This window comes from Cricetulus griseus (genome assembly GCF_003668045.3).
Source record: "Cricetulus griseus strain 17A/GY chromosome 1 unlocalized genomic scaffold, alternate assembly CriGri-PICRH-1.0 chr1_1, whole genome shotgun sequence".
NCBI lineage: Eukaryota > Metazoa > Chordata > Mammalia > Rodentia > Cricetidae > Cricetulus > Cricetulus griseus.
Window position 1 is genome coordinate 44527297 of NW_023276807.1, and position 27797 is coordinate 44555093.

At 35.6% G+C, this 27797-nt stretch overlaps 1 protein-coding gene across 19 annotated transcripts in view; it reads right to left on the reverse strand.

Annotated features, from left to right (window-relative positions):
• Pcm1 (pericentriolar material 1) overlaps nucleotides 1-27797 on the reverse strand; it is an 85471-nt gene that overhangs the window by 3104 nt on the left and 54570 nt on the right. For 11 of the 19 annotated variants that reach the window (XM_027391176.2, XM_027391172.2, XM_027391184.2 and 8 more), the window contains 14 exons: nucleotides 21084-21256; nucleotides 20566-20697; nucleotides 18289-18409; nucleotides 16734-16892; nucleotides 16203-16342; nucleotides 13286-13420; nucleotides 9830-10027; nucleotides 8490-8552; nucleotides 8101-8236; nucleotides 7539-7699; nucleotides 5069-5141; nucleotides 3495-3751; nucleotides 342-434; nucleotides 147-261 (listed from right to left, as the gene is read on the reverse strand). In XM_027391176.2, coding sequence (XP_027246977.1) covers nucleotides 147-261; nucleotides 342-434; nucleotides 3495-3751; nucleotides 5069-5141; nucleotides 7539-7699; nucleotides 8101-8236; nucleotides 8490-8552; nucleotides 9830-10027; nucleotides 13286-13420; nucleotides 16203-16342; nucleotides 16734-16892; nucleotides 18289-18409; nucleotides 20566-20697; nucleotides 21084-21256 — 1956 coding nt within the window. The remainder of the gene's footprint in view (nucleotides 1-146; nucleotides 262-341; nucleotides 435-3494; nucleotides 3752-5068; nucleotides 5142-7538; nucleotides 7700-8100; nucleotides 8237-8489; nucleotides 8553-9829; nucleotides 10028-13285; nucleotides 13421-16202; nucleotides 16343-16733; nucleotides 16893-18288; nucleotides 18410-20565; nucleotides 20698-21083; nucleotides 21257-27797) is intronic. The other 8 variants (XM_027391173.2, XM_027391183.2, XM_027391186.2 and 5 more) reach the window with 4 other exon arrangements.

Consider the following 27797-nt stretch of genomic DNA (forward strand, 5'->3'; position numbering starts at 1 on the left):
AGTCAAGCAGCTGAATTAATTGACAGATTGTTCCTTTTCCCACTACTAGCCTTAGAATTTCTAGGAAGTAACAGTATATTTCAAAAACAAACTCGACTGGTATGATCATAATTTTTCAATGCAAAATTAAAATTGGCAACTTTTACCAGGTTCTTTCAGTATCTGAGAATTTCCAGCTAATTCTTCAGTCTGCATTTCACATATTTCATCAGATAAATGGTTTTTCTGTTCTTCTTCTACCATTTTCTTCCTTAGCTCTGCCTTTGGAATGAAAATTAAAAGTATAATCTTTCATCTAGCATTTGTTAAAAAGACAAGTTTAGTTAAAGAGAGCCAAATACCTCTGAATAGACGGTCAGTTTGAGTGGCAAATCCTCAACTTTCACAAAATCTTCTTCATCGGACTTTTGACTTATGTTTCCAGACTCTGCCTCCTATAAGGTAAGTTATAGTTAATGAACAAAACAAAAGGCACAACACCTCTGCATCAAAATCTAAACATTTAATGCCTAGAAATAAGGTGGATTTTTATATAGTAATACTTACATAAATGTAAAAATGTTAGCACACTGTTGGAACTTTTCTCCCTATTGAAAAGCCACATTAGGGACATTGGTGGCACACGCCTTTAATCCCAGCACTTGGGAGGCAGAGGCAGGCGGATCTCTGTGAGTTCAAGGCCAGCCTGGTCTCCAGAGCGAGTGCCAGGATAGGCTCCAAAACTACACAGAGAAACCCTATCTCAAAAAACCAAAAAAACAAAAAACAAAACACAAACAAACAAAAAAACACCACTTTACAAAGGCTGAATGAATAATAGTTACACCAGGGAACAAATAACTAACCAACAGTTATTTTCTTTCTATCTTTTTATTTTTTATTTTTTGTGGTGCTAGGAATTGTAACCCTCACCCTTGCTGTTTATGTTCATACCACACATCAGGATTATATTCAGAATATAACATTTATAAGCTTTTTAACTTTAAGTTTGTTAAGGCTCATATAGAAATACTATTTGTGAATTTAGCAATTTACTTTTGTGACCATCTCAAATTCTTTTTCTTTAACTTAAATTTTCTTCTTTCCTTTATGATCCCTTGCTATTTTAAAAGCTATTACCTTTCTATTAGCTACCCAGGTAAAAACCTGGGGTTGTTTTCTCTCTGGCATCATCATCACCATCCACATTCTTCTTCAGTTGTACACCTTCCCTGACAACATCTTTTTTTTTTTTAACTAAAACCAAAAATTTTTATGTGCATGAATGTCTATGTGAGGATGTCAGATTCCCTGGAACAGGAATGATAGGGGATGTCCTTCTGCATGTATGTTTCTCTTATTGGTTGATGAATAAAACACTGATTGGCCAATAAGCCAGGCAAGGAGTATTGGCAGGGCTACCAGATGAGAATTCTAGGGAAAGAAGGCAGAGAGAGGCCACTAAGAGACACCATGCTGCCCAAGGAGTAACATGCCATATTATGGGTAAGACACAGCCTCGCAGCAATACATAGATTAATAGAAATTGGTTAATAATTAAGACAAAGCTAGCCAATAAGAAGTCCCAGCCATGGGCCAACAGCTTTATAGCGTCCATGTGTTTATTTGGAGCAAAGTGGCTGTGGGATCAGGTGGGAGAGAAACTTCCATCATCACTGCAGTTACAGACAGTTGTGAGCTGCTATGTGGGAGATGAAATTTCAATGTTTGGAAGAGCAGCCAGCTTTCTTAACCACTGAACCATCTACCCAACTCCCAGACAATACTAGATTACTCTTCAGAGAACACAACACTGACCATTTCACTGTTTTGTGAAAAAAAAAATCAGCATGGATCTCTGCCTAAAAATTGAAAATCAAAAAACCCTAAAATCTAATTATGAGGTATTATTAATAGCAAACCTTCTATTGTGTATTTATCAAATGATAATAAGAATGAACATGCCTGTAAGTACAGCACTCAGCAGGCAAATAAAGGCAGAGTTCAGTAGGTTTGAGGCCAGTTTGCTCTATATGGCAAGCTCCAGGCTTGCTGGATAAACAAGAGAAACAAATAAACAAAGAATAAATTGGGTAGGGGGGAAGCAAGATGGCTCATCTGGTTTAGACACTTGCTGCTAAGCCTAAGTTCAATCCCCAGACCCACAATGTGGATGAGAGAGCCTATTGAAGCAGGCTGTCCTCTGACTTCCACACGTGCGCTGTGGTGCATACATGTGCATGTGCTCTCTCTCTCTCTCTCTCTCTCTCTCTCTCTCCTCTTCTAATTAATATAATAAAAGATTTTTGAAAGAGTGTGGAGAAATGGCTCTGGTTAAGAGCATTGGCTGCTCTTCTAAAGGATCCAAGTTCAATTCTCAACACTTCTTTTGGTGACTCACAGCTATCTGCAACTCCAGTTCCAGGGGATCCAATGCCCTCTTCTGACTTTTATGGGCTCTTGAACATACATTGTGCACATACATTCACTCAGACACATATACATAAATTAAATACTGCACAAAAATGTTTAAAGATTAAATCAAGCAATTTTCAGAGCCTTGAATGCTTAAGCAGACACAGCAAGAAAAACCAAGCAGCTTACAAGAGTAGGTGTCCATTGATGTTTTTGAAACATTCTCAATTCCCTTTCCAATCAATCTGTAAGTCATAACTATACAACTGTCTTTAATAACACAGTTTTAATTTTTAAAAAATGAACCAAAGGCTAGCAATGACCATCACCTGTAATCCCAGAACTCAAGAGGTAGAGGCAGGAGGAACCCTGAAGTTCCAGGCCAGTCTATCTACCCATCAAGTTCCAGATTGGCCAGATCAAAGTAACAAACTCACAAAACTAATTAAGAACAAGAAGAGGAGAGGGATACATTGTACCCACTGAGGTTCAAATATTACCCTACAAATCTCTTCATTTTTGCTAAGAAAAATTATATTAAAAATACACAACCAAATCATCCCCGAGATAATGTGTTTGCTATTCACTTTAAATGAAATCAAGGTTCAAAGTGAAACTAAACATACATACTTCGTATTATAAGTGTAATTTCCTAAGATACTGTTAAGCGATTTGCCATATACAAATACTGACTCTGTCAAGCAGTTTTTTGCCATACCTCAAATTTATTACCTTCAGATATATCAAAGAATTTCAAAATGCCCCAAATAGCAAAGAAGTAAAAAATGGAAAGTGTAAGAGATTAATTGATGTTATCATGTATCATTAGCACTTCAGATCTGAACATGAACTCTCGTCACCATAACTAATTTTTTTGGTTTTCAAAACTATAAAACCTTCAGGTTTTGAGATGGTCACTTAATTTACTATCACTTTCCTACCAAACCAAGCATAAGTAAAAAAAACTGTATGGTCTGACGGGTTCTGAATCTAACCACAAAGTGGAGTTTGATTTATATGATCAATGTGTTACTCTCAAAAATGAAATATACACAGAAATGAAAAAACAAAACTACTTTGGAAACATAAATAGTACATACATAGTCATTCACTAACACTGGAGATTCAGTATCAGGACTTCCAGCCAGAGAGCTCTCGGGAGTCTCCTGAGCAGATTTCACTTCCTTGACTCTAGGCACTACAGTTTCACTTGCAGTTAAGGGTAATGGCATAGGGTCAGGCTCTTTAGATGAATCAGCAGTAGTAAGGGAGTCCTTCTGGGTAGTGCTACTTAAAGGTTGTCCATTTTCCAAGATATTGAGATAACAAGGCTTCACAGGAGAGCTGTCTTGATCATCTGTCATCAAAAGAAAGTCTCTGCATTAGAGAAATGAAGCATCTTGTCAACTTTACTCCAAAATGCTAAGTAAAGACAGTATGTATGAATGAGAGTAATCAAGGTATGGAAGACCCAAAAGATCCCTTTCCAGATTTGCCTTATCATGGTCCCCAAGTTTAGTTAACAGATTTAGCTAGGAACATTTTAATTTAAGGTCCTGAAGGCCAAAGTGACTTCAGTGAATTATGAAAAATGAGTTAGTTACTTTAAAACAAACTAAAACAATACAAATCCCTTTCACTTTTCTCTAAAGAAGCTCTGTGGGTAAATTTTCTGTACAGGTAAATATTTGTCAAATATAAATTAAAAAAAGATGGCAGGAGAGCTGAAGAGATGGCTTAGCCATTAAAAGTGCTTGCTCTTTTCACAGAGGACTGCAGTGCATGACCAGAACCCACATCAGGTAGTTCACCATCACCTGCAACTGTAGTTCTAGAAGATCTAGTGACCTCTTCTGGCCTCTGTAGGCACTACATGCACATGATACACATGCATGTACTTACACACACACACACACACACACACACACACACACACACACACACACACACACACACACACACACACACAAATAAAGAAAAATCCTTGCACTGGGCAAGGGTCCCATGCCTTTCATTCCAGAATGGAGGAAGCAAAGGCAGGCAGACCTCTCAAGTTGGAGGCTAGCCTGATGTATATAGGGGGTTCCAGAAGAGCCAGGGCTACATACTGAGAGCCTGTCTCAAAACAAACAAACAAACAAACAAACAAACAAACAAACAAACAGAAAATAATTGTAGTTGGAGATACAATATGGGTGAATGCACCTGCAATTCAATGACTTGAGAGATGGAAGCAGAAGGACCTGAAGTTGAAGGTTATTTTCAAACTACATAAAAGAGTTCAAAGCCAACTTGGGCTACATGAGGCTATTCTTAAAAACTTAACAACAAAAATCAAAGCAATCAACCACTGTTCTCTTACATAAAATATTTACCATGCTGGGCAGTGGTGGCGTATGCCTTTAATCCCAGCACTCGGGAAGCAGAGGCAGGCAGGTCTCTGTAAATTCGAGGCCAGCCTGGTCTACAGATCGAGTTCCAGGACAACCTCCAAAGCAATACAGAGAAATCCTATCTCGAAAAACAAAACAAAAAATACTTACCAGGATAATAAAAACAGGTATTAAGTCCAAAGTGCTTTAAATTTACATTAGCTAATAAAACTTTTTCTAGTTTTAAACACACTGAAAATACTTTAAAGAATCTAAAAACTAGGGTTATTTAGACTTCTTACTCTTACTAGTTGGTTCTTGGTCTGATGGTACACTCGTGCTTTCTGATGTTTTTTCAAGATCATGTTGCAGAACCTAAAAGAAAAATATGTTTTAATAGCAAGACTTAAAATAAATGGTCCCTATAGAAAAGTTAACTAATACTGTGTGGTTATTGGCCAAAGCCAGAGCTATAAAAAGGGAAATATAACAGTCTTTTCTAAAAGTGTTTCAAATAGGGTTTAGTTAACAATTAAAAGATGTGTAGTTAAAGAGGTTTCCTTCTTAGACAGCGCCAAACAAATAACAGAATACAACAGATCTCACAAATTTATTTTTCTCAGCATCATTCACAAATAGAAGCATCCGATGCTAGGGAAGGCTATGATGGTAGGACAAGGGTTTGATGATTATCACAAGGGGTACACTGGTGAGCTGTTTTAGTCTTTTAAGGAAGTAGCGACTCCTAGTTTTTCATGTGTAACCTCACAGAAAATGAAAGACTACGTTTTAGAGAATTGAACTAGCTTCACAAAGGTTGGAATAGAGAAAGGTAGAATTAAAAAAAATGCATAAATGAGGACATGGCAAAAAAAAAAATACCGAAAATAAGGGTTTAATCTAAGTCTACATAATGATAGAATACCTAACTCTACCCAGTAAGCTCAAGAATACCAGCAACAAAGCTTCTATGACCCAGTGTGGAGAATGGAAGAAACCTCTCTATAGAAACCACTCCAAGGCAAGTCCCAACATAGTAAACTGACAACTGGGACTTTCTAAAGTCAGAAAGTGAGCTGCCTATAAAAATGCCTTAAGAGAAACTCCAAAGACCCAAGCCATTTTTCAAAATATTGTGTGTATGTATATATCTATAAATCTTTAAAGCAGCCAAGGTTCAGCAGATATAGATACCCACAGCTTTTAATACAGAAGAAAATATATGACATTATAAAAAATAATCAGAAAAATGTTGAAGGTGTTTAGACACAGTAGGTAGGAAAGTTGAAATAAAATAAAACTAATTAACACAAGTATTAAGACCCAGGATACATTCCAGAAAGTAAAGCAAAATGATAAAAACAATGGGACAGAAAAAGGAACAGAGGGAAAAAACGAGATTATCAACCAGGGGCTAACTATGTTATAATATATAATTTCCAAAGAGAAGAGAAAATGGTGGCAAATAAAGAAAATTTAACAAATGTAAGAAAAGAATATAAAAAGACTAAATGCATACTCAGACAATAGAAAAAAATCACAACAAAGTGGTAACTCCAAATTTTGTTGGGTTTTGAAAAGTGCAGGGAACAGGACAAAGCTAACAGGGTTAGAATGAAGAAATCACAGGACATCAGCAAAGCAGCTCTGTAAGCAAGACGATGAAGCAGTAAGATCAATATCTAAAGGAAAATACCTTCAACACTTAAGAATTTTTTAACCTGTAAACATTAACCTTTGATGCATTCTTTCTCAGAAGGTTACTAGAATATTTATTAACCCTGAAATAAGTCCACAAAGCACAAATGAGAAAGACAAAGGACTAGATTCCATAGAGAGAGGCTGATGAAGATAATGTGGAAAATGGGTTCTTAGGTGGGCAGCTATTCAATAGGTCTAAAGAAGAGCCAAATCTAGGATGCATCAGAAAGGGATAATTCTTGACAAAGGGAAACAGAACGAAAAGAAACTCTCCAAATTATGCGGAGAGGCTTATATAGACAGCTACTAGGAGAGGGCAGGATATTCGGGATGTATATGTTCAAAGAATACTAATAAAAACAGAGACAATTACTAAATTCGTTAGAAGATGTACAAGGGAACAGTAACAATATTTACTTAGTTCAGTGACTGGAAATATTTATATAGTTTCACTAAGTCTAAATATTAAATATAGATTTAACCAACACACACACACACACACACACACACACACACACACAGAGAGAGAGAGAGAGAGAGAGAGAATCACTCAAAAAAACAGAAGTAAACAGCAGAAGAAACTGTATCAGGGATAGCCTTTGGGGCTAGATAAAGTAAAGGCTTTCACAGGAAAACAAATTATTTTATGTTATATATTATTTTGTGACTAGGAGAAAAATAAGAAACTAAAAATTCTTATCTTCTAAAGTACCTTACTGTTTTACAACTTGTTATAAAAAAAGATTAAAGTGTTTTAAAGATTATTAAATACAAAACTAGTGCTTGAGACTTTTTTGTTTTTCAGACAGGGTCTCCTTTTATAGCCCTGGCTGGCCTTGAACTCAGAGAGATCTGGCCACTTTTGCTTCCAGAGTGTTGGGATTATACACATATGCCATATACCTGACATGTTTCAGATCTAAATAAATACACAAATTTTCTAATAAATATTTTTTTAAACATGAAAATGAGAATGGAAAAAGGCACACACTTCATTGGCTTTCAGAAGGCACTTGCTTTCAGTGGCTGAAACAGGACTGGTGGGAGGTATACTGGTTTTTAACAGAATACCTGACTGTCATGTTCATTTTCTTCTGTAGTTTCAATGTTAGCCTGAAGTGACGTCTGAACATCCACAGGACTCTCTTCAAAGTCTTCCATTTCTTCATCCTCATTTTCATCTTCTCCACTTCCATAATTAGTTAAGGCTTGACTTTCAGCTTTAGACAGATCTAAGGTAATTACATACAAATTTTTAGTCAGCTCACAAGCTAATCTTCAGGATGGGGGTGGGTGTACACAAGAGTCTCACTATGTTGCTGGTCCCACTACCTTAGTCTCCTACTGTTGTGCATCACACATTTCCCCGTTCAATCTTAGTAATGGTTACTGTTTGCTGTGTCACTGAGTTCACAGGTACTGTACACACTGTATTTGAAGTATTCAGATCAGTGCACACTAGAAACTGTGTGCTGAATGGCAAGGTAATTTAATCAGGTCACACAGATCATTCAGTCAAAATGATACTGGGTTCAAATCCAGGATTTGATACAGTTCTCAGTGCATCCCCACAAACATTAAGCAATCTATAGAAAATGGATGTATAACTATGTCTTTAAGCCTTTAAACTTACTAATAGACACTGGACACCTTTCACTTTCTTCATCTTCCTCTTGATCAGAAACATCAGATCTTACATTTTTGGGACCTTTGGCATCATATACCTCAGAAGTCTGAGTCTGCTTAACAGTTTCAGTCTCATCCTTGTCCTATAAACAATATAAATTATTAACTCCTTGGAGTACTTTAAAAAGGATTATATGGTAGAGCTTACATAGCAACAATAACCACTGTGTAATAATATAAAGAATTACTTCTGACATCCTAGTTTTGTTTTAAAAGAAAAACTAAGTTTGTCTGAAGACATTTAACTATATACTTGTAAGAAAAAATTAAGATAAAAGCTGTTAAAATTTTGTCTTGTTCTAAAAGCATTACTTATAGACACAAATTAGCACATACTTTGTCTTCATCGTCAATCTCTCCAGCAGGTGAGCCATGATCTCCTTCAAGAATCCTTTTGGCCTAATGGCAAATCAATTATGCAGAATTCAGCAAGAATATTTATGTAATCACAGTATTTCTATTCTTAATAAATAAACCAGTAAATCAGCTTTTGTTGCCTGTCATTATCCACATCTAAACCACTAGAATAGCTTACTCAACTATCAAAATTACTCTTGTATAGTGTGTGTGTGTGTACAAGTGCACCTATGGCAACCAGAGAATAACCTCAAGTAGAAGTCCTTGTCTTCTTGAGTAGATCCTAATTTTTGATTGCTGCTATACACCTAGGCAAGTTGGCTGTCGAGCTCTTTACTATCCCTATGGCCTCCGTTCCTACATTCTTAGCACACCACTCTCTTTGTAATAGTTTGGTCCAAGACCTACATGTATGCCAGGCAAAGACCCTATCACCAACCTATACCACCAGCTTACATTTCCACCCTATTTTGTATACTTTTGCCTTTATGGCCCTATTTTGTTCAACTGCTCAACACTGGCTTCGAATCACTATACTGAGTTTTCTCTCTATAGAAAGCTTTCCCCCTTCATCATGATGAATTCCTGTTTTTTCGGGTCTATCTCATATTTCAGCCCCTGGGAAGAGCCTCATAAAACTGCCTATCTAAAGTATCTTACTATGGCATTCTGCTGCTTTATTTTTGGTTACATATTTAGGAATGGTTGAAATGAACTTCTGTCTAGACAAAATAGGAGCACTGTGGAGAGGATGGCCTAACTCTATTTTAGATTTAAGTTAGAAGGCTTCCCCTTCTTGTGGTCAGAGGGTAAGGAAAGGGTGCCTATCTAGGAAAACCTCCTAGTAAGCTTTCCATTACAACAGAAATAACTGATCTAGTTTCACATGCAGTCATGACTGACAAGGCAGAAAAACTAGAGACAAAAACTAAAGCCCTAGCCAATGGACAAATGCTTGCTGGCTGGAAGTAACTTCCTTGTGACACATATCTTAGAGACTCTGTGGCATTTGGCAACATCCATTGTAAGAAAGCTGGCCAAGAACCAGATATGGGTTCTCTCTTCTTTGGAGTTCTAAAGTAACTGGACACCCTCACAATTCAGTTAGCATCAACTCCTGTCTGCACTTTTGAGCTCATCTTTGTGGTGGAATCCTAAATTTAGTATGTAGCCCATGTACTGATTTACAAATTTGACTATCTGGTTTTACTAAAAATAACTCGTCTTGCTGAGGTCAAATGAGAGTTTATTTACTAATAATGATCAAAAACTGCATTTACAGGCTAATTACAGCTATTCTTAAAAGCAGTGAAAGTTACCTCTTTTGCATAAGACTGTATCACTCCAGCTGCTTCAATTTTCCTTTTACATCTCTGTTTAACAGCTATACTATTATTATCCAAGTCTTGCATGAGCTTAAAGAAAGCCAACTCATTAAACAACACTTCAGATATCTCTACAAGAAGGTCTTCTCCACAGTCTTTCAGTTTTCTGCCTGCAAATTTTGCCAGTGAATCCTAAAGATAAAGCAAATAATTTTAAGATCATAGTAAGCATCAACTGTGGATAAAACAATATAGGTAGTTTAAAAGATTAAACTACAATACTTGCCTAGAGAAAACCAATATTCCTAATATTTTATATGTATACATATATACATGTAGATTTTTGGTTTTTGAGATTTTAATATATTTCTCCTTTCCTTTTCCTCCCTCCAAACTCTCCCACATATGCCTCTTACTTCATTATATTGTTACATATATGTATTGGGGGAGAGAGAGAGAGAGAGAGACAGAGACAGAGAGACAGAGAGACGGAGAGAGACAGGCAGAGAGAGAAAGAGAGAGACAGAGAGAGAGACAGAGAGACAGAGAGACAGAGAGAGGGAGAGAGAGAGAGAGACAGAGAGAGAGAGAGACAGAGAGAGAGAGAGGGGGGGGAGAGAGGGAGAGAGAACCTACTCAGGCTGTATAGCATTACTTGTATTTATGTTCTCAGCTACCCAGTCAGTGTTAGCTCTTTGTGTATGGGGCTCATGGGACTCCCCTATCCACATTAGCATGTGTACTGTTGTTGTCCTTCTTCCTAAATATTTTCAAGGGACTGGAAAACTTGAAACTAAAGCCATGGCTATGCAAAGACAGATTAGAATTACTATGAAATATTCTATTACAAAGCAGGCATCTTGCTAGCCCCACTTAGAGTATACACAAGGGGAGGAAAAGAATATATAAATATAGTACTTTCTGATCATTCTTGGGCACAAACGAGTAAAACAGACTCTTAATCTCTCAAAAGTTCCCAGAGAGTACATGTATCTACTAGAGTAATAAATGATTAAATACTATGTGAGGATAAACTGTCTTCCTGCTCTACATGGTGCCAAACATTGTTAGTTTTTCCTTTAAATTAGCCAACTAGTCATTCTCATTTAAATTTTCTTCAGTATAAGTAAGCATTAGCTCTACTCAAATTGAAATACAGCATCATCAAATAAGTGACTGTGCTACTTCACAGAAAGGACTTCCCCTTTTCTTCCTTGCAAAAAGATGGTCTATGCTACTTAGAGAAAAGGTAAACTACAATGTTGTGTCACATTCCCTACTGCCCCAAAGAACCCAACACAGGAACACTGTCTATACACTCACAGAAATAGCATGTATGTTAAAGATTCGTAACGAAACTTCTGAACAGATTTCAGAAGGGAAAATTAGAAGTCACTACTTTAAGGTCTAGGTCACAAAAGAAAGTGGAGACAGAGAGAGGGAAGGAAGGGCTGCACAGACATTGATTAAAAATACGATTTTTAAATAATTTCTCTTTTAACTATACTCTAAAATAGCTATTTCTTTTTTCTAGGAATAAGCTAACTGGTTAAATTTATAAAAATTCATTATCTGTAAGCTATCTTAAATATTTTTAAAACTTCAGGTATTTCCATAAGAATACCTTATTCATAATATATTTTATGCTAATAAATCCTATTTCTACAAAGTACAAGATTATTGATGAATTATATACCTAATAAATTATGTATTAAGCTAGAGTCAGAACAATTTTGAGATTATTACTGAATTTGTGCTTTAGTCTTAATATTAAAAAAATGGAGAATTATAGGGAGGAAATTAGTATCAGAACAATTTTGAGATTATTACTGAATTTGTGTTTTAGTCTTAATATTAAAAAAATGGAGAATTATAGGGAGAAAATTAGTATCTAACCAAGATTTTAAATTAGCTAATGGGAGCAAAGTGATAGTACTACACCTAAAAATTAGTTTAACCTCTGCAACAGAGAGCAAGACAAAATTGCATAGGAAAACTTCACATTAAGATGAAAGAAAAATGTACTAGTTAATTTAGAGTAACAACACCCATCACTGAACTATCTCAATGTGATAATATTCAGGTGATCATAATGGAAACAATTTTTGTTATAGAGAGTAAAGAGTACTTACTTACCAAAGAATATTTCAACCTGGGCATTACTGACATTTAGCACAAGAAAATTGTTTCCATAAACATCATTTAGGTTTAGCAGCATGCCATGCCTTTGTCTAGTATATCTCTTTCTCCTTTTTTCCTTCTTATCTCTCTCCTACTTTATCAGCTATATGAAACAAAACATCTACAGATACTGTCAAATGTCTCCTGGAACACAAAAATCTTTTCTAGCTAAGAACCAGAGACTCAATATAACTTAAAGTTGCAGTTTATCTGAGCATTAGAAAGTGATTACTAGAGGCTAGGCAGTGTGGGAGGGAAGGAAATAAAGGAAGCCAGATAATAGGTATAAAACAAATAGAAGGCTCATTGTTAAGTTCTGTTTTGTCATAGTGGCATGACCATAGTTCACAGTAACCTATAACCTTCATCTATTTTATGAATATCTAAAAGAGAGGCACTTAAAGGCTCCAAATAGAACCGATAGAGAGTGAAATGCCAGATACTGAACACATACTAATGGTTAAAAAGAAAAGTTAATTATGCTTTAAGAAGTTTAGAGGGGCTGGAGATATGGCTCAGTGGTTAAGAGTACTGACTGATCTTCTAGAGGACCTGGATTCAATTCCCAGCACCCACATGGCAGCTCACAACTGTCTGTAATTCCAGTTCCAGGGGACCCAACACCCATGGCAAAACACCAATGCACATAAAATAAAAACAAATAAATTTAAAAAATAAAGTTTAGAGGCTGGTTTCTAGCTTCTAAAATTTACCAGGTTATTTAAAATTAAACCAGAGCATGCTTTCTAAAGCATTTCAGTTTTGAACTACTCTTATTGGTAGAATATCAAACCAGTTTTAAAAATTTTTTATTCATGTGTATGTGTATGTATCTATGTGGGTATGCCAAATGTGTAAAGATGCCAAAAAACAAAACACCAAAAAACCAAAAACCAAAACTAGATTTGAGTGGCTAATTCCTAAATCCCTAGAACTGGAGTCACAGGCAGTTATGAGCCACCTGATATGGGTGCTGAGAACCAAACCCAGGTCTTCTGGAAGAGCAGGAAGTGCTCTTAACCTGAGCTACCTCTCCATCGCCTTCAAATCAATAATATATTATTGGAGTTAGGATAGGCCTTGGAGATAGCCATGATAAATAAAAATACAGAAGGTATTTTTCTAATTTTTAACTAAGTAGAGATAATATTAAAATGCCATCCAAAATGAGTATTAGGATGGATTCTTGGATAAGTTGTGTAATATCAGAAAATGACAAAAGAAACCTAACAAATAGTTATAGAGGGAACATAAAAAATAAACTCTTACCTGTAATATACTTCCTAGTTGTTTATGAAAGAACTTGACAAACTCTTTGCTCTCATCATTTTGTTGGGTAAGGGTCAAAACCATACGTCTTACTGAAGTGAGAAGTTGAGAAGAACACACTTCATCCATATGCTCCTAAGGAAAATCCTAGTAGGTTAGGATAGAAACTCACCTATTATCTAAAAAATAATAATCTACACAATTTGAAATTAGTTTCTCTTGCATAGTTTCTTATTTTCCAGAGAGACATTTGAAAGATCCCTAAGAGTGGCCAGTCTCTATAGTATACACAGTGAAAGGTTTAGCAATTTTAGCCCACATACCAGAAAATGACTAATAAAAGAAACTTCCTGTTCCAATACTTTCCATCACTTCCCTTCTGTACTAAGAATTATTTGCCTTCAATTTGCCTGTCTTATTTATATAGTTCATAATTTCAACCATGTTTACAATCTTATCTACCTTCTACCTAATTTCCTCTCTATATCTATGGTGGTTTAAATAAGAATGGCTTCCAGAGACTCATTAATTGAATCTTAGTCACCAGGGAGTGAGCCCCTTTGACAGGATTGGAAGGTTTAGGCCTTGTTGGAGGACAGCATTACTGGGGATAGGGCTTTCAGGTTTCAAAAGCCCATGCCAGGCCCAATCTCTCTCTGCCTGTCGATCAGGGCTCTCAACAACTCCAGCACCACACTTGCCATGCCTGCCATCAAGCTCTCTACCATCATGCTACTTGACTATCCCTCTGAAATTGTAAGACATCCCTCAATTAAATGCTTTTTCTTGTAAGAGCTGCTGTGGTCATAGTGCCTTCCTTTCATAGTGTTACAGCTTCTAGGAACTCCACCAGCAACAATTGTACCCTTACCAATAACTAAAAATGCCTCTAGATATAGATGTCTTCCTAACTTGTTTTAAATGCCACTTAGGGCAAGTCTCTTAACTGTACCTTAGGAACTTCATGAGAGACAACCAAGTGTGGTGGTATACTTGTGATTCTAGCACATTGAGGGGAGGCAGGACTGTTTTAAGTTCTAGGCTAACCTGGGCTATATACCAAAACTCTGTCTTAAAAAAAAAAAAAAACCACAAAACTATATGTCAATTATGAAATCAACCTAAGTCTGGTTAGCTTCTTGAGGTCAGTCTAGAGTAAACATGTAACAAGTAATCTCAAGGTTCTCTTTCCTTTTCTGCAATTAATTCACTTAAGCAGGTCTTGTTATCCTTTCTCCAGGTCAAATTCCACTCTCCCACTAAACATGAGGTGGCCAAACTATATGATACCAAAGGTTGACCTAAGTACATAAAATATAAATAAATAAGTTCATGTGCCAAGGCAGTTCCTTTCTGCAAGGGGCCAAAGACAGTACGTGACTATGGTGTTATTTGTATGTCTTAAGATAGTGTCTCACTAGGTAGCTCAAGCTGCCTTTCACTCTTGATTCTCTCTTGCTTCAGCCTCCTGACTACTGAATTACAGATGCATACCACCATGCTTGCTTTCTGACAAGTCAACATATTAAAAAGTTATCTGCCGGGCAGTGGTGGCACACGCCTTTAATCCCAGCACTCGGGAGGCAGAGGCAGGCGGATCTCAGTGTGTTCGAGACCAGCCTGGTCTACAAGAGCTAGTACCAGGACAGCCTCCAAAGCCACAGAGAAACTGTCTTGGAAAAAAAAAAGTTATCTAACATTAAAATATCATCAACAAAATAAATATCATCAACTAAAATATCACTTTCCCAGCACTGTAATCATTTAGCAAAAAAACAAAAAACAAAAAAAACCACTTAAAACATTATTCTAACATCTGGAAGGACTCCTCACGCTTTACCCTTTCTGACTCTTCTTCTTTAAAATTGTATGTGTATGTGTGGGGGCCTGAGTGTATGTCCATGTACCACACTTGTTCCCATTGTCTGAGGCCAGGAGATGGCAGAAGACCCCCTGGAATTGCACTTACAGATACTTGTGAAACATGTTAGTGCTAGGAACCCAACTTGGGTCCTCAATAAGAGCAGCAAATTCTCTTAACCACTGAGGCAGCTCTTCAAAGACAGGTGAACCCTACTAATAACACACTACCAAATACACAGATGCCAATTAAACCCAAAATAGCAGGCAACTTCAATATCCTACTCTTACCAAAGTCTCATCATTTTCACAAAAACTAGACACATCTGAGTCAAATGGCATTACAGACCAAGTGTATCCAGCATAACACTTCGGTAATTTTTTTTTAACCTTACTGGTTTTTTGCTTAGATATTCTGTTTTCCTATTTTTATGGTGTGTGTGTGTGTGTGTGTGTGTGTGTGTGTGCGCCTCTTGTTTGTTTTCTGTTTGTTTTGTTCTATTCTGGTTTGTTTATTTGCCTGTTTTCTAAAGAGAAAAAAAAAGAATGCATGGAGTTAGACAGGTGGTGAGGATCTGGGAGGACATGAGGAGCATAAACAATGATCAAAATATACTATGTGGAAAAAAAACTATTTAAAAAGAAAAATGGGAATAAAACTTTAAAATGAGCCAGATGACAACGCATTTTATAGTTTTTTGTATCTGGGTAAAATGCAAATTATGTTTTCATTTCCAATTTTTAAAATTTCCAACTTCTAAAATTTTTACTTTAGATGAAAACAGAGTGCAATTTTAAAATTCTTATTTTAGATGAAGACATAGGATGCAATTTCAGAAAGCAATTCATTTCTATAACTGGCCTAGAACTCACCATGTATACCTCAAACTCAGAGACCTGCTGTCTATGCCTCCTGAGTGTTAGAATACTGTGCAACAAACACTACACCCAGCCATATTCCACTTGCACAATTTTTTCTTTGCCCTGTTAATATTAACAGCACTATTTACAATTAAGTATCATATAGTTACCATTAGTAATTACATGAGCTGTTTACCTTCAAAAAGGGAATGACTTCTTTCATAATTGCTTTAATTTGGCGGTCCAGTTGTTGAGTATCAATTCTAGGACACGGGACAGCAGAAACATCACTTACAGATTGTGGCGAAATGTGATTCTCAATAATGGGAGTTTCTACTTTTTAAGAAAAATGATATATCAGCCAAAATCAATGACATTATATACATAGATATATACACATTTATATAACATTTTATAGAATGTTATGATAATTTAGTGTTAAAATAATACAAAGGGAAAAGCAAGTAGTTTTAGCAGTCCTTATAATTAAAAGAAAGCAGTAACAAAACCACTAGTATTAAAAAGGGCTTCAACTTTTTTTTTAAACACAGAGTGGCAAGTATATAGTTCAAACTGGTCCTGAAATTGCAATGTAGCCAAAACTAGACTTAAACTATAATCCTCCTGATACAGCCTTTTGTGTCCTGAGATAATAGCTATGCCCAGCTAGCTTTAGAGTTTTCATATGCAACTCTGATTATTACTTCTGATCACTCTAAAAACACACCTTCTAAATTACTGACTGTGGTAGTGGCAGCAGCACCATCTTCATCCTCAATAACCCTGCAAGTACATCTCATATTTGAGTTACTTTCAGTCTCAGTCTTCATGCGTTCATATTCTCTCATTCTGGCTAATGCTTGATCCAAGTGAATCACAGTGTTACCTGAATTTGGAACAGAAATATTCCTAGAATATGTAAAAGCAAATCTTTTCCCATACTCTCAAAAATATAAAAATCTGAACACAAGGAAGGAAAATTAGCGTTTTTAAAAATGTCTCTGAGTGTGTGTGTGTGTGTGTGTGTGTGTGTGTGTGTGTGTGTGTGTGTGTGCATGTGTACATGAATGCCAAGGGTAGCCCACTGAGGCCATGAAAAGATGTTGGTCCCTTGGGAGCTAGAATTACAGGCAGTAATGAGCCACCTGATGCTTGCTTGCTTTCTTCTTTCTTTCTTTCTTTCTTTCTTTCTTTCTTTCTTTCTTTCTTCTTCCTTTCTTTCTTCTTTCTTTCTTCCTTTTTTCTTTTCTTTCTTTTTTATACAATTTTTTAATTTAAATTAGAAACAAGCTTGTTTTACACGTCAATCCTAATCCCCTCTCCCTCCCCTGCCTCTACCAACCCCCTATCTCATCCCCTTTCTGCTCCCCAGGGAGGGTGAGGCCTTCCATGGGTATCATCAAAGTCTGTCACATCATTTGGAGCAGGTCTAGGCCCGCCCCCATGTATCTAGGTTGAGAGAGTATCCTTCTATGTGGAATGGGCTCCCAAAGTCCATTTGTACACTAGGGATAAATACTGATCTACTACCAGAGGCCCCATAGACTGCCCAGGCCTCCTAATGGACACCCACATTCAAGGGGTCTGGGTTGGTCCTATGCTGGTTTCCCAGCTATCAGTCTGGGGCCCATGAGCTCCCCCTTGTTCAGGTCAGCTGTTTCTGTGGGTTTCTCCAGCCTGGTCTTGACCCCTTTGCTCATCACTCCTGCCTCTCCACCTGATGCTCTTAACTGCTGAGCCATCTCTCCAGCCCAGAATTAGCTTTGAAAGAATTTCCATTTACTGTATTAATGAGGCACTTCATGTACATCATCATCAGTTATTTGTCTAATCCTTAAATGACCCTAGGAATGACAGCACATAAGTAGCTTGCCTCAGATTGCAAAACCAGTTAAGTAAAGGGATTGAAAATATGTTTGAAGAAACCATGAAGAAACCAATAACTAAGTAGATGATCTTTCTCCTTAAGGAAAACTAAAGTTCCACAAAAAACAAACAAACAAACAAAAAAAACAACTTCTATTATTCATATTTGAAGGTTCTACGTTTTTCCCAAGAAGATATGGAATTAGACATGGGACCTACTTCATCAGCATTTGCATAAGCTATATATATAGAGAGAGTGGATGATTTGCCCCAGGTTAAGGAATAAACAAGTCATGGTAAAAGACTGATGAATTATTTTTGTGTTCATCCTAGTTATGTCCTTATTCAACAACTCAAAGACTGCCAAGAGATCATCTTAAAGTCATATGCAAGATTATTAAGAAAGCTCTGCTTACCTAGATCATCTGTTGCAAAAGGCTCAAAGTTGGAAGATACAGACATGACACTCACATTATCAGCATCGTTTTGTTCACTTATTTTTTGTGTTTCTCTTTCAAAGTTCTTCTCAAAAGTTTCCTAAGTTAAATAAACAAAAAAATCACTATGTATTACATCTAAAGCATTTCATAAATATAAAAGACCTAACAGAAACTGTTACTTCCTTAAAACCATGTATCATTTCATAAATATTAAAGACCTAACACAGAAGCTGTTGTTTCCATAAAACTATACATCTAAAAGGATACTAAGAAGTTGCATGATTATTCTACCCAGACAAGACCACAATATAACCCAAGTTATTAAAGAGCCATAAAAGACATTAAAATATTAAGAAATTTTGTAGAACTCACTTGCTAAACAAAAATAAGAAAGCCAACTCTCATTAAAAACTATTAAATTGATAGCATTTTAAATTATCTTTACATTCTCATAGACACTATTATCTATAGATCCTTACTATATATATCTCTTGTCTTATATCTGAAGAATATGACATTCATAATTTTATAAGATGACTTTATTTGGTACAATTAACATACAATAATGTACCCATTTTAAGTGTATAGTTTGATGAGTTTGGACAAATTAATACACTTTATATAATCAGCTTCTCTAAAGATAAAAACCATTAGCTTGACATGGTTTTAGTCACAGCACTTAGGAAACAAAGGCAGACGGATATCTGGGAGTTTACCAGCCAGGTCTATATAAGAAGTTCTAGGTCTATACAGTGAGACTTTCTCTCCAAAAAGTAAGATACATATCACATATATAAAGACAATTTCCATCAGTCAAGGTCCTTTTGCATCCTATATAGTGAATCACCATCATCTGTTATCCATACGATTTCTATCACTTGACATAAGTCTTTCCCAATAATCCTTACTATAATCTAGTAATTTCTTCCCCTTTCCCAGATGATTGAATACATAAATATATAGACAGTTGTATCATTTTCATTTCCTGCAAAAAGGAACATATCTTTTTCAGTTAATTGTAATAATTTACCAAAGTACCAAGTACTCATTTCCTAACTTATATTTAACATAAAAATGAAAACTATGGGACTGAGTCTTTCCCAAGTTACCACAATGTCTAGTAATCAGCAAGCACCAGGTTCAATGAGACATGCTGTCTCAAAAGATAATATAGAGAGCAATCAAGGAAGACACTCCATGTCAACTTCTTGCCTCCATACACAGGTGCACAAACACATATACCACACACACACACACACACACATTACACATGTAATATACACATTACAACAATACAAATATACTATATGTGCACAAGCACAATAAAATATAAGCTATATAATTTTTAGACACAGTTTGTTTTACAGTAGCATAAGATTTAGAGCATAGTGAAGAAAAGTAGGAAAGGTGAGTTAAGGAGGCATTGTCTTCAACATGAGTTTAAGAGTAAAAAATAAGAGAAAATCCTCTATTGCTTCTAAGCAAATTATTATCTAAAAAAAGAGTCAAAACATCCTTTTGGAGAAATACCATCTTCAGAACACACTTTTAACATTACAATAATGAGAAAAATCACAACAATATTATTCTAACCCTTTACCTATAAGCAGATGTCTACTAATCAATTATTCTATTCTTACTCAGAGATCCCTAGATGTTTACGTGATTTAAAAATAGTATTTGATATACAAGAACCATAATCAACATCTGAACCTGTAAATAGGCCATACCTAAGTATCTAGCATATAAAAGTATCATTTTCCATGTCCTTTATACTTTATTCAAAGATTTGTCTAAGTAGAAGACATTAAATTAGACTTTTTTCTGGATGATTTTCTTTTGTTCAGCTTTTTCTGTGATCTGACTGCTATTTGTCCTAATAAATCTTCTGAAGAACACAACAAAGACTTATTAACACCTATTAAAGATATGTGTGGCTATTGCAGGCTTTTTATTTGTTTGTTTGTTTGTTTGTTTCCTAGACAGGGTTTCTCTGTATAACAGTCCTGGCTGTTCTGGAACTAGTTCTGTAAACCAAGCTAGTCTTGAACTCAGAGATGTGCCTATCTCTGCCTTCTGAGTGCTGAGATTAAAGGCATGTGCCACCACAGCTAGAGTTCTTAATCTATCATTTTTCAAAAGTTCAACATCAACTATATTAGCTATAGTTACAATCTGACAATAATTTCAACTTTTGTTTATTATACATTGAAAGTATGTCCGCATTTAGCATATTATATCATATCGGCTTACATCATCAGTAGTAGCAAGGCTTTCACTTGGAGTAAGTTCTGAGTTTGATGCTACCCAAGTACCAGAATTCACAGACTTTACATTTTCTCCTTCTTTTTCGTCACTTTCAGAAATATGTCTGGATACAATATCCTAAATAAGGAAATAAAGACATTTATATATAACACACACATATATACATATATACACATGTTTCTTCACTCAATATTTATGTTAAATACTTAAAAGAGGGAGATAGAAGAAAAATTAAGTACTTTTCATAGATTAAATGAGGTAAATACTATATATACAATATTTTGTATTTATATACTTATATTTATATATTTATAAAGAACAAGAAAAATGCATGTAAAGATAACCTAAAACATACTGAAGTCATATAAGAAGTTTAAATAAAATGCTGCAATAAAGCAGAAAACAAATCTAAATACATAGCAAGCAAGGATATGACTCACTTAAGAAAGTAACCATACATAAGCATAGAGTAAACAGCTAGAAAAATATAAGGTACCAGATACCTGCAATGCATATAAAGCCCTCTGTCTCAAGTAGTCTGTATTAAGTAGCTGCAGCTCATGGAAAAGTTCAATAAGAAAATGTGGACGAGACTCATTTTGAGAAATTAATGTAGCTACTTCAGAATAAATAGTATCCCGTAAAGCTTCAAACATGGAAAAATCACTTCCAGTTTCTGGAAGATAAAAAGAGATCAAGAAAATAACAATATAATAATACATACTAATCTGTACCACTTTCTAAGCTTTAACTGAACACAATTCTATTTCAGGGCTTTAAAAAATAATCTTAAAATATCAAGGTAAATAGTATTTAAATTCAAGAGTAGCTATATTATCTGATGCCACAAAGAATCACGCTAATTAAAACTTAGTATTATAATACTCTCAATTTAAAAAACTGACCAGGTGTGGAAGAGCTACATATAATCCCAGCAGTGTGAAACATAAAAAAGGGTCACAAGTTAAAATTAGCAGCTTGGATCCAACAATTCCACTCTTAGGTATATACCCAAAAGATACACATTCATACAACAAGGACATCTGTTCAACCATGTTCATAGCAGCATTATTTGTAATAGCCAGAATCTGGAAGCAACCTAGATGCCCCTCAACTGAAGAATGGATAAAGAAAATGTGGTACATTTACACAATGGAGTACTACCCAGTGGAAAAAAATAATGGAATCTTGAAATTCGAAGGCAAATGGATGGAACTAGAAGAAAACCATCCCGAGTGAGGTAACCCAGTCACAAAAAGACAAATATGGTATGTACTCACTCATATATGGATTTTAGACCTAGAGCAAAGGATTACCAGCCTACAATCCACACCACCAGAGAAGCTAGGAAACAAGGAGAACCCTACGAAAGACAAACACGGTCCCCCAGAGAAGGGGAAAGGGACAAGATCTCCTGAGTTAATTGGGAGATTGATGTCTGATTTACATGCTATCCTAGAGACTTCATCCAGTAGCTGATGGAAGCAGAAGCAGACACCCACACTGAGCTGAACTTTGGAATCCAGTTGCAGAGGACTGATGAGCAAAGGGGTCAAGACTAGGCTGGAGAGACTGACAGAAACAGCTGACCTGAACAAGGGGAAACCAGCATAGGACCGACTCAGACCCCCTGAATGTGGGTGTCAATTAGGAGGCCTGGGAAGTCTATGGGTCCTCTGGTAGTGGATCAGTATTTATCCCTAGTGTACAAATGAACTTTGGGAGCCCATTCCACACAGAGGGCTACTCTCTCAGCCTAGACACATGGGGGAGGGCCTAAGACCTTCTCCAAATGATGACAAATTTTTGAAGATCCCCATGGAAGGCCTCACCCTCCCTGGGGAGCAGAAAGGGAATGGGATAGGGGACTGGTGGGGAGGCAGGGGAGGAGGAAAGGGAGAGGGAACTGGGATTGATGAGTAAAACAAGCTTGTTTCTAATTTAAATTTAAAAAAGAAAAAAAAAAAGGAAAAAAAAATCTAGCAACTTGGGCTATGTAGCCAAAACATGGTCTGAAAACTAAGCCAAACCCAAATTAAAATTTTATGTACTTCATGGGACTAATCACTGAAATCTATAAGCACTTGAATGCAATAGCTAAATTAAAATAATTTTGGTTTCTTTTGGTAATATGAACTTCTTAACAAAAAAGGAAATCTATTTATTAATGTTGAGAAAAATTACACTGTATCTTAACAATGTACAATTATGCCATAGCTGGTCAATTTCACTACAATGTCATATTTATATAACTGGTTCAAATCAGAGCGAAAGGTGCCCAAACTATAGTTGCCTGTTGTACAAACATCATTGTATTACTTAACTAAAATAATACCCCATAATACTGCCCCATAAAATGTTGACAACACTTTTAAAGTCATACTCTTTTTGTATGTGTGTAGTGATGGAAACCAGTCCCAGAGCTTCTCAGACACTACCTTTGAACCATATATGCTTAGCCCTAAATTTTTCTCAGGGTACAAATAGGAAATGTTATGTTCTCTCTAGAAACAGAAACACAACAAAAATAAAAGCAGCCCATTCCCAAGTGATTCTGTAATCATTTACAACAATAGAACTGCAAGTATCTGTTAAATACTTTTTTTCTTCAAAAAATAATGATTCTATGAAAAAATTAATGTTTCAATATGTCATTCCTTAAAAAGCATGCAAAGAACATAAAGATGTATGCATTTTTGTAGAATAGGGATAAGATAATGCAGAATGTACTCCAGTGAAAACAAAAAATAAGCTTTGCACTAATTAGTTAAGTTGCATGAACCAGGTCTTAATTTCAACAAATATCAAATGAGTAAAAGGCATACAGTCTATCCTACCTTTCAATAAGACAGTTACACATTTTAAAAGGTGATATGTTAAAGTTATCTTAATAGTTTGAAAATGTCCATATGCAACATATTAAAATAAAAGTAACATTAACTAAAGTAGGAATAAAATCAAGAAATCTCCGCTAAAAGGAAAAAAAAAAAAATCCAGACCAGGAGGTACTATTTGCTATGTAAACTTTCAACCTACATATGGCAACTTAATCATAGTTTAATTTTTTTTTTTCAAGGCATGGTTTCCCAGTGTAGCTTTGTAAACCAGGCTAGCCTCAAACTCACAGTGTTCCACCTGCCTCTGCCTTCGGAATGCTGGGATTAAAGGCATTCACCACAACCACTCAGCTAGTTTAATTTTTAAAATGTTTTGGAGCTCTAAGAAAGTAGTGTATTAGTGGCTTAATAAAATTATTATTCTACAACAAAATATTCTGATTTAATTACAAACTTTATCTCTTGTTTTATTCAGTTAGGAAGTTTAGATTTCATATTAGACTTTCCTTCTAAACTAAAATTAATGCTAGAAAACTCCTTAATCTCTGTCAACCTAATCCTGATTGTACTACTGTAAATCCAGCTTTGTCAGGTCCAGTCCTTGTTTTGCTTGACATTTTGGTTATGAACTGAACCTTTAACAGCTCAGCCAACTCCCTTGCCTTTGTTTAACTGTCTTTAGAGACCCCCTAAGGATTCAAATAGGACTTTACTTTCCATTCATATATTGCTGCAGAAGGAGCTAAAATGTTTTTATAATTGTAAATCATGAATCATATTAAATAAAAAAAATCCCTCTCATTACGGCTACAGTAGGAGGTACAATACTTTTGTAATTCTAACTCGTATAAAACCATATCTAATACAAATATGTATTTTGGAATCAAAACAGCATCTTGGAACATTTCTAAATTTCTATGATCTTTACTTATTATAGTCTATGCGTATCATAGATCGTTTTGTTTGTTTTTTGCTGTTTTTCAGATATTGACAGGTAGCAAAAAATAGCTATGATATAAAAACACCCATATCTACTTAAAAATTTATGCTTTTCAAATTTGAGGTATATGAAACAAATAGCTTTCAAATACTATCACAAAAAGTTTCTATTACTTTTACAGATGTATTGGCTAGGTTTTATGTTAACAAAACAAGAAAGGTAGCCAGTTTTATCAACAGTAAATTATAAATGAAAGACTTCAGAATACGAATTTTTTTCTAATCTTTGTAAGTTTAGTAACATACATACACTATGTTTTCCAAAAAAGAAAAGAAATTCAAGGGTTGGAAAGATGGCTCAACAGTAGAGTACTTACTGCTCTTCTAGGAGGACTAAGATTCAATTCAGACATATACGTAGGCCAAGCACCCACACACATAAAACTAAACCACAAAAAAACAAGTTGGGTCTGGTAGCACATGCTTTTAATGCCAGCACTCAGGAAGCAGAGGCAGGTGGTTCTCAAGTTCTGGTCTACACAGAAAGCTCCAAGACAGCCAGCCAAGGCTCTGTACAGAGACCTTGACTCATAAAACAAAACCAACCAAACAAAAAATTCAGGATAATATAAGGATTTTAAGTTCAACAAAGAAAGGTAAGAAACGTGGACACCAGAACTAAGCATAGTGTTACCTGATACTTCATCATATGCATTTCTATTAGATTTGCTAGATTGCTCTAGCATTTTAGCATGTGCTGTAGGATAAACATAGGATGAACATAGAATGTGTATGTTTTGTAAAGATAACATTTATAATAAGCAAATGAAAAAATAATTAATTAAAAATGTGCCTACAGTGACATGTTATTGCAAGGAATTGTTTATGCTATATTTGGAAATATTATTCTCATTAGATGGCCTGGAGAGAGGGGTTAAGATAAAGTACTAGGTGCTCTTCCAGAGGACCCATGTTCAATTCTCAACACTCACATGGTAGTTCACAACCACCTATAGCTACAGTCCCAGTGATCAAATGCCCTCGTCTCACTTCCTCAGGCATATGTGGTACATAAACATACAGGCAAATGAAACATCTATAAACATAAATTTTTATTTAAAAATGGTACATAATCTCATTAAAGAAACTTTGCTATAAACTAAAGGTGCTGTGACTAATGATGGCAGCCATAGTGAAGTACTGTCACTTTTTTTTCCCCCCCAAGGGAAGGGAGTATGAAAACACCCTGACACTCCTATAATTCCCGTGGGATAAGAGGAAAGCATAATCCAATAATAGCAATAAATGCTGTTCTCTAATTATCATGTTATAGGCCAAGTCACAGCAAGCATCAATAAACAATGTAGAGACATTTATGGTCACAGTAAATGAAAAATATGCCTTTTAGAATATTAATGAGTAGCATATTTTTACACTCAAACTATTTAATTCACCAAAAATTCAGTAATTTTGAGACAGGTTGTTACTATGTGCCCCTATGTTATGATATTGTGCTGGTAGACAACTCAATATGTGGACAAAACTGGCCTCCATCTCACACAGATATGCCTCTCTCTGCCCTCTGAGTACTGGGATGAATGGCATGTGCAACCATGCCTGAACTATATATATATATATATATATATATATTATATATATATATAGTATGAAAACAATAAGATCTGGAATACTAGCTTTCAATGGAAATAATAATACTAAGTTTTTACCAAGCCATTCAATTTTGTGGCCTTTCTTCATTCCCACCCAACTCTTTGACAATACTACTGCTGGATAAAAATATAGTGAAAGGAGATGAAATTTAAAAATGTTGCTGGATCTAGTACAATAGAATTGTTATTTTTTTCCAAAAGAATCCTGTACTAAAAGTTCAGGACTACTAACTCCTAGCAATATGAGCTTGAGAAAACCATTTCAAAATACAAGCAAATGTGAAGTTTCTTATTCTTATCCCAAAAACATAGATGAGTTTATAGTTCATAAAAAATACTACAAATATTTTGATATAGTTTCTTCTATCCTTGTTTTCCCTTACATTTTTATTCATACATAGCTAGAATTAGACTGTTCAGCCAATACTAAGCCCTAATTTTTTTTTTTTTCACTTCTGCTCCCTTAGAGTGAATTCCAAAGAATTCAGATACTAAGTTAAGGGCACCGTTTCCTAATTTTACAAGAAACTACAATTTCACATTGTCAGCCTCTCAAAAGTACTAGAAGAAAACAGGTACCTTCCTTGTGATTCCACAATTAAAAAATGAAACAACATTTTTTAAGAGGCTGAAATGACATGTATAAAAATTCCCTAAAACAAAAATTTGTAGATAATAAAGTATGATACGATTGGTAGCTAATATCATTTTCATCAAAGGAGACAATGAATCTGTATTTACCGACTCCCTCTCTCTATGCATTTGAGATGTTCCTATCCTCTATAACCAGTAAAATATTGGTGCTGACAAAGTAAAATGGTGACAGTCATTACTCTATTCAATGAACATGTACTGTGAGCATACCACCTATCACGTAGTATACCAACATTTAGTGTAACACTATAAAAAGTAGTTTTTTGCTACCAAGCACTGAAAAGGGTGACACAAACACCTAAAATCATTTCATATTCTGTGACGCAGATAATGGAAAAGGTTTATGCAGGCAAGAATGGAAATGAAAGGGACAGCTGGCCAACCTTAGACTCAGATACAATTTCAGGATTCCAGAATTATATTTCATTTAAGAACGAAAGGAGCTTAAGAGCGGGGGCAGATCCAGGCAAAAAGGGGTGGATGTGATGTGGAAGAGTTAACAGCTGATGACTGGTGAGCTGAGCAATAACATAAGGAAATGCTCTAATTCAGTACAGTAAAAGGGAAGAGTTTAAGGAAGAGGAGTGTGAGAATACACAAAGACAAGAAGCAACCACTTCCTTGATGGCTACATCTGTTAGAGTAAGGGAGGCATGCTTCAGCACAGGCATGATGCAGCAAAAGTTTTTGTTTTCTGTTTTCTTTTTGTTTTGTTTTTTTGTTTTGTTTTGTTTTTTGAGACAGGGTTTCTCTGTGGCTTTGGAGGCTGTCCTGGTACTAGCTCTTGTAGACCAGGCTGGTCTCAAACTCCCAGAGATCCGCTTGCCTCTGCCTCCCGAGTGCTGGGATTAAAGGCGTGTGCCACCACCGCCCGGCTGCAGCAAATGTTTTAAGAAGGGTAATAATGAGATTTCATATCAAATCCTATTTAGGTAAGATTTTTCAGAGTTTCCATCAGGAATTCCGTATTACTATCAATTATTTGTTTTAAAAGAATTTTTAATGTGTTAGGAACATGAAAGAAATCACAGCAACAAAAACTATTTCCAGTTTACATTTCTCTATGATTAAAACCTTTCACATAGAAATCTGTGGAAGCCTTTTATTAAAACTTGCT